This window comes from Setaria viridis, chromosome 1 (assembly GCF_005286985.2).
Source record: "Setaria viridis chromosome 1, Setaria_viridis_v4.0, whole genome shotgun sequence".
NCBI classification, from domain to species: domain Eukaryota; kingdom Viridiplantae; phylum Streptophyta; class Magnoliopsida; order Poales; family Poaceae; genus Setaria; species Setaria viridis.
In genome coordinates this window covers 26,305,234-26,313,567 of record NC_048263.2, presented here as the reverse complement: position 1 = coordinate 26,313,567, position 8,334 = coordinate 26,305,234, and the positions used below count along the sequence as shown (strand labels likewise).

The following is an 8,334-nucleotide window of genomic DNA, read 5'->3' as shown; positions in this document are numbered from 1 at the left end:
TTTTCCATACCATTTTTTTTTTCACCCGACCCGTCAATCCGTCATATATATGCACACAGTAATCTCCTCTAGTGTCTTTTTTGAAGGTACAAAATGCTGGTGCTAGCTTCTACAAACATGCGGAATGCATGCGTGCCTATGAAAAGAATATCGGATCATATATTCCTGCAAATTCTTTCAGGTAGGTGTACAAGTAAAAGATCCCGTCCTAACTCCTACCTCCTCCGATTCCGTCGTACTCTTACGAGTAATATAATAATCGTCGCTACAATTAGCTTTTAGAACGGTTCATCAGATTTAATACGACCATTTACACACATCGGAGCTGGTCGCCGTACGTACAGCCAGGTCACGGTCTCTGTAAGCAGGTTGATCATTAACAGGTTTTGTCATAATAAATCCGCAGGTGGAGTGGTAAACGGTCGCCAGAGATAGGCACCGGCACGTGACCAAATACCACTACTCCGCAATTTATTTATTCATTTTACACGCGCGCGTGCGTTCGCGGTTTGACAATGGTGCTGGGCTGGTCAAACCGGGCCGACATGCGGGCCCGCCCGCTTAGTTCCGTCTGGACGACGCGTGTGTACGTGATTGGTGATTTCGTTAGTTTTGGGTTGGTATATATGCTTAGTTCCGGTGATAAATTAAATTATGAATTCTGATCCAAACGTCATGCTTAATTTCTTGTCTAGCGCTGCAGGAACAGGATGGACGTCACCACACCTTCCCTCCTAAAATAAATTCTTGCCAACACGTACGGATCGCTTCGCCAATCAATGTTCACGAGATTGTACAACAAAACTGCAAGAAACAGTCCACCTCCCGCAAGTTTTGTGAAAAAACTTCCGCATTCCGAACTGATGTATCCTGTTTCAAAGTGGTGGGTTACTAAGGGGGTGTTTATTTCTTTAGGAGCTTCTAAGATTCCTGTCACATTGAATGTTTAGATACTAATTAGAAGTATTAAATATAGACTAATTACAAAACCAATTGCACAGATGGAGGCTAATTTGCGAGATGAATCTATTAAGCCTAATTACTCCATGATTTGACAATGTGATGCTACAGTAAACATGTGCTATGATGGATTAATTAGCCTTCATCTGTGTAATTAGTTTTATAATTAGCTCATGTTTAATCCTCCTAATTAGTCTCCGAATATTCGATGTGACATGAATTTTAGTTCGAACTAAAGATCCAAACACCCCTGACTTATTACAATTGACGTTACAAAACTATTTTGATCCACATGGAACGGGCAACGGCAGAAATTAAATCAAAAACATCGCCGCGGGTTGACTTGTTCGCTTCCCCTTCCCTCCGCCCCCAACCTCACCGTCCTTCCTGCTATAAAACGCGCCTTCGCTTCCCCTTCCATTCGTTCAACTCCAAACAACATCACCTCTCTTGTTCCTCCTCTTCGATTCGATCTCTCCCGTCGCAAGGCAAGCGCTCTCACCAACTGTGCAACCAAGCAGCAGCAGCGCAGATCACAAGCGGACAGCTAGTATGGAGGTCTCGTCGTCGTCTTCGGCGGCGGCCGCGGAGGTGCCGCACTACTTCCTCTGCCCGATCTCGCTGGAGGTCATGCGAGACCCGGTGACGCTCGCCACCGGCATCACCTACGACCGCGCCAGCATCGAGCGGTGGCTCTTCACCGACGGCCACGCCACCTGCCCCGTGACGCGCCGCGCGCTGGCGCCCGAGGAGATGGACGCCACGCCCAACCACACGCTCCGCCGCCTCATCCAGGCCTGGTGCGCCGCGCACCAGGTCGAGCGCTTCCCCACCCCGCGCCCGCCGCTCGACTCCTGCCGCGTCGCCGCGCTCCTCGACGAGGGCCGCCACGGCAGGGAGGCCGCCGCGCTCAGGGAGATCAAGGCCGCCGCCGCCGAGAGCGACCGCAACAGGCGCTGCGTCGAGGCCACGCCCGGCGCCGTCGAGTTCCTCGTATCCGTCGTCACCAAGCACTCATCGGCCATTTCCACGTCCAAGTCTTTCTCAAAGCGTGCCGACGACGAGTTCCTGCTGGAGTCCCCGACGTCTACGAGCTCGCCGGCGGAGGACGCGCTCAGCGTTCTCTACTCGCTCAAGCCATCGGAGAGGAGCCTGACTCAGATCCTGGAGCGGGAGCCCGAGTTCTTGAACACCTTGACCTACGTCCTGCGCCGACCGAGCTACCGGTCGCGCACCTACGGCATCCTTCTGCTGAAGGCGATGGTGGCGGCGATGGAGCCGGCGCGGCTGGCGACGGTGAGCGCCGGCCTGGTGCAGGAGGTGGTGCGCGTGGTCTCGGACCGGGTGTCCTCCAAGGCGGTCAAGGCGGCGCTGCACGTGCTGTGCCGACTGTGCCCGTGGGGCCGGAACCGCGTGAAGGCCGTGGAGGCCGGCGCGGTGGCGGCGCTGGTCGAGCTGCTCCTCGACGAGGGCGGCCGCCGCGTCACCGAGTTGGCCGTGGTGGCGATCGACCACCTCTGCGGCTGCGCCGAGGGGCGGTCGGAGCTCGTCGCGCACCCGGCGGGGCTCGCCGTCGTGTCCAAGAAGGCCATGCGGGTGTCGCTGGCTGCCACCGAGAGCACCGTGCGCGCGCTCCACGCCGTGGCGAGGCACTCGCCGACGCCCGCCGTGCTGCAGGAGATGCTCGCCGTCGGAGTGGTGGCCAAGCTCATGCTGGTGCTGCAGGTCGACGCCAACGAGAAGGCCAGGCTCAGGGCGAAGGAGATGCTCAAGGCGCACGCTAGGGTTTGGAAGGACTCGCCGTGCTTGCAAGCGCACCTCAAGGCATCCTACCCATGATGACATATACACCACGTACATCGTGTACATTACATTGATTATATGTAGATAAAAGGAGCACACGTTTCGATTCTCCTGTTATGTTTGCCACTAAATCATTTAGTTAGTCGATTTACAAATTATTCTTTCATGTTTGAAAAGAATGTAATAATATCGTTCTTATGTCCTCTGTTAGATATTTACTCTCCAAAGGGGAAAAATGTATCTAATGATATGGATGTAGGTCCTTAGATTTTGTACATCTGGAATAATCAATCAAGCTGTACATTACTACATTCTCGATTCAAATATTTCATTTCATCATGTGGTAATTGTGATAGTAGTGTACTAGGTTGTTTGCATCGGGGCATACTGTGTGATTAAATTGTACAAAGTTGCTTGTTTCTGCATCTGGTTTAGTATGCATAGGGTTTGATTCTTCTAAACAAAATATAGCATTTGTAGCATTTTCTAGGGTTTGATTCTTCTAAGAAATACATTAGTTTTTTTTATTTAGTTTCTGGTTACCACTAACAAAAGATGTGAATTACAAAGCAGCAATAACATGAAAATGATGAATGCAAATATTGAGACCAAATTATGTTATCCCGTAGGCTAGTATTACTCAATTGGAATGACTTTAAGAGGTTTTCTCAAACTGTAATTGAATTGGAAGAAAGAATTTTTAATGCTTTCTGAAATTTGTTAACAAACAAAAATATATAATATTTTTTTAAGATCCTAATTTCGGTTTGGTTGCAGGAAAAATCAGTGCACGCGATTGATCCCACATTCTTACATTTTAGCTAGTAAGAGACATCAAATGATATTTTTCAGACGTAAAAAATTTGTATTGGTACCTTTTCCGAATCACCTTTTTATGTTACAGTTTTTTTTCCTGCAAAATCATGATAACTTGTTTTTTTTTTGCATATTTGTAGCCCTACGTTGTTACATTTTGGAGGCTATACCTTTCCCCATACAAGACACACACTTAGAGCACAGCTGAATGCCTCAATCTGATTGTTTGACAGAAATACAGAAGGATATGCTTATTTACATGCATGTTTGTCAAAATTGCACGTCAGATATGCCTGATCTTCCACTGTTTCTTACTGAAACCACCAGCTGAGCGAGGCTCTAGTTTCTGCAAGTCAAATCATTCGTATGCACAAGCTAATGAATAAATCAAACCTGATTGAAGAAGCTGCAACCAAACGCATACATTCATTTAGTTATTATAAGCGTGGTTCAAAACAAGGACCCGCTAAAACCATAAATGCACATTGGGATGAAGTAGTGAAAAGGAAAAGTCAAATGCTTATCATATCCTAGTTGTGCTGGCCAGGATGATAGCTACAGTCTAGAGAGAAGACAATTCAGTAGATCGAATCTTCTGCTGTCTACGTATGTTGCATGGGAAGCACGTTAACGTTGATCCTTCAGTTACCACCAGCTAGTTTGACTCGCCGTTCAACTTTGATGTTCGATGTTTACCTGCATGCGCTCTGAAATTCAATTTCCTTGTAGTAGTAGCGAGCTGCAACTCTGCTACAGTATGCAGACACGCTTCATCTCTCTCTCTCTCTCTCTCTAGCCACACATCACGAAGATACATCCCGGATCAAACAGGTCAAAGCAAATCAAAGTTTCGATGCCACCAAACTGCCAGAGGATCACTCATGCATGGTCACACTCACACATGAATGCGCAACGGTGATGGAGCCTGCGGCTTGTACACTGTATATGTTTGACACAACACTATATGCTCGCATGCATAAACAGATGAGAGAGATGCAATGAACCTCTCGATCGACTCTCGTGCATGCACGCAAAATCAAATCCTGCAACCGTAAACGATCGAAATTCAAAGGACACACATGCATGAGCTGACCGGCCGGGCAACCCTTTTTTTTTCTTTTTTGCAGGCAGCCTAGCTAATCGATCGACCTGGAGAATGAATGAAATGAACCTAGCTAGGGCGATACAGTATGGTCCAACTAACTCCTCCAACTAATATGGGCCTGCGCACGGAAGAAACGTCTAGAAATTAATGTAGCATGAGGAAAGCGAGATCGCGGAAGTGGTTTTGCTAGCCGCTGAATCTTCGCCCCATCAATTCTTCGCCGGGATGCATCTCTGCAGGTCGCCAAAGAGGTTTGCTATCGATGCCGCTGAATCGTTGCTCGATCGCCTAGATGTCTGCAGGTCCTAGTTGCAGAAATATTTGCATTGTGCAATCATGCATGCGTTAATTGATGCGATGCATGCAGTCTTCCAGGGTCATTTTTATCCTACATTTTTCAATGAATGTTCCCGTCAGCTGAAAAAAAGAATTCAGTTCTAAGTCCACTTTACTTACCGGCAGGAAGAAAAACCCTGGATTTTGGCTTAAGTAAGTCAATATTTGTTGCTCTATTTGGTCGTCTCTGAAGAGGCTAAAAGTAAAGAGAGACGGTAAAAAAAAAATAAGTCAGAAAAGTCTTCCTTGGGTTACTTTTCTGTGAGGGCGTCGATCTGTACTGCGGGATGGTGCTGTTAGGTCAACATCAGTTTGGATTATGGTCAAAATAAAAGGCAAAGATATTGACATTATTGAACTCCCACTATTGGAGTGTCTATATCTGAATTATTATATACTATATACAAATACCGTGGGCTGTTACATTTCATGCCAGCCAACAGAAGAGAAGAGATAGAGAGAAGAAAAAAAATGCGCTGTCACGCCTATCAACTGTACAGCTGTACTTCACTGATGATGAAGAGGAGTTGAAAAACAGCAGAAAGCAAACACGTACAGGATTCGTGCGTTCGGAGTAGTGGCTCGGGACAAGGCTCAACTCAGTTTGTTTCACATATAAATAATACAGCAATAACGGCATCTATCAATACACTAGTTTGGCAATTGGTTTTGAAGATGAATTTAGCCATACCATCTTCAAAGGTTCATTTGCAGTACCAAAAGAGATGCTGATGTTCGAAGTTTAAACGTACCAACTACAAAAATTAACAGTTACTTACTTCATCTAAATTATAAGTCGTTTTGTCTCTTTTTACATTTATAAATTTTATTATGCACTTAGATATATACCCTATGTCTACTATGAATTTAGAAAAATCAAAATGACCTGTAATTTTAGGATGGATAAAGTGATAATGATCGTTTGCAAGAGTCGTTGTCTTCTTCAGAAAACAGCGCCGCCACATGTTTCTTCAGGAACACTACGAACGAGGGGCTGAAAAGAAGCAGGTTTTCTCTCGAATCACAGCGCTGACAATGGCAACGTTCTGGCTTCAGCTAGCTGTTCATCACTGTTCAGCGTGCGCTGACCGATCAAAACCACGGAGGATTAGCCTCACCTCTGGAGGTGAGATCGATTGAGTCAGCCAGGCAGCCGAGTCAACGCAGGACTAGTCTGGTGGTGCACGTACTTTTCTCACTTGTTCAGCGGGCACTGCAAACCCAATCTGGTCAGCGGGGTTGACTGGTCCACTCATGCCTGCATGCACTGATTGATCCACTCTTCACTCGGAGGAATATAAGAAGCAGGCAGGAAGCCAGGTCCCGTGCTCTATCGCTGTCTGTCCTCTTCCTCCCAAATAAGCCCGGCACGTACGTGCCTGCCGGCCGGTTGCTACCACCCACGTTCCTCTCCCGCGTCGGGCACGCTGGCAGCGAGCAAGCGACTGGGTGACCGACCTCGCTTGCCACCGGCGCGCTAGCTTTACGTGGTGAGGCACTCGCAAACGACGGCGACCTAGCTCGGTCGCTGTCGGCAGTGGAGGCAAAGCTGCTGCCGGTGCTGCTGGTGGATGCCGGCCGGCGAGAGGGCCAGGCCCAGGGCAAAGGGGATGCTCAAGGCGCAACGCTAGCTAGGGTTCAGAACGACTCGCCATGGTTGCAATGTATAATACTCCACGTAATCATGTACTACCTTCGTATCGAAATATTTGTTACTGTTGAGTCACGTAACATAGAAGGATCGCATGATTCTCCTCTTGAGTTCATCACTATATCACCATTTTAACTTTTAGATATACAAATTCTTTCTTGTCCAAAAATAAAGAGAGATAGAAGAATTTTGAAGAATTGTGTGTAGTTCTTCTTGTCTTTTAGAGTGCATGATGTTATACCCTTTGATGGACGAAGGTCTCATAGCTGTACATTCTAATAAGCTCAACTATTTCAATCATGTGGTAATCGCGGCACCTCGTGCTAATTTCCATCGAAGGGAAATTGACATTGAACTGTTCTTTACTAGCTAGATAAATTATTCATTTCTGAAGGAAACAATATTTTAACTTAATATTAAGTAATATTATGAGCTCGAGTAGTTTAGGTTTTTATGTAATAATAAGACTATGTAGCTCTGGATTTGCTTCCTACTTAAACGACATCACATTGCTCCTGCGGTTTTTTATAAAAGATGGACACAATGTGAATATTCTTTGTTATGAAAGGTACTGAAGAAACAAACAGTTTGCTTTAACGGCAAGTACATTGCTACATCTCACCAGTTTCATAGGTTGTCTCATGCAATGCCACATAGAATTTTTGCTAATATAGAGAAGGGAGGGTGAGGAAAGAGAAAGAGGTCGTTGTTTCACGAAACAACAGCCTCATAGGCTAGATTTTAGGACTATGAGATGACTACTTCATCATTGTACAAGTTGTGGTTGTATACAACTCATAATATATTTTTTTTCTATACACAAATTAAGGAAATAAAATTACTATGAGACAACTTAGAAAGACAACACATTGTACATGTTGTTTGTTAAGTCGCCTCAATATTACGTGTCAATGCATAAGACTGCCTATTAGATACTTGCCCTAAACAATTTGAATATCGTATGTTTAAATGGATGTAAGGAAAATAGGTGCTGTGGCAATGATAAATAGATCACATTTACTGACACAACTAATATTTATCTACCCACCCCCTCAAAAAAAAATACTCCATGCCTTTTTCTTCGGGGAAACGATAATTTTGTTTGAAAAATAGTATGTTTTGCTTATTTATAGCCCTATCATTCCATTTCCTTGTTCCTTTGGAAGGGTGTTTCCTTTATTGAATGCAGACGTAGCTGAAGCAAATTTTGTAAGCATTCGGTGGCAGGATCTTACTGGTAATGATCAGTAATACTAAATTCAAACTTAGGACGATTTGGTATGCTGTTGCTTTCGCTTCATTGCTACGAATGGTATCTACCACCTGAATGACTTAGAACATATCTTCCACATAATTTATTCTTGGCTGAAATTAAAGCAGCAGCGGCACGAGAAATTCTGATGAGAGTGAGACTAGCGCGAAGAGGTCAGTTTCTTATTTTCACGAAAATGCAGAGGTCGGCAACTCAGATTAAGATTAAAAATTTGCTCAATCAAAACCAACCGTACTGACCCCGTCCTCATATTTTAGAGAAAATTTCATAGATTTTCAATTGCCAGGTCCAAAACTCATGTCAGATTAATTCTCAGCACAGAGCCACAGAGACAAATGTGCTCCGATGGTTTCTTACACGTAGTTGAACCGTCCTCCGAGCAAGGCACTA

General features: G+C 45.4%; 1 protein-coding gene across 1 annotated transcript; it reads left to right on the top strand.

Moving 5' to 3' along the window:
- The first annotated feature begins 1,373 nt into the window (after nt 1–1,373).
- Nucleotides 1,374–3,074, top strand: LOC117861529 (E3 ubiquitin-protein ligase PUB23). Its single transcript, XM_034745104.2, has one exon. The coding sequence runs from the start codon at nt 1,513–1,515 to the stop codon at nt 2,797–2,799; it is 1,287 nt and encodes a 428-aa protein (XP_034600995.1). The 5' UTR covers nt 1,374–1,512; the 3' UTR covers nt 2,800–3,074.
- Nucleotides 3,075–8,334: the final 5,260 nt, after the last annotated feature.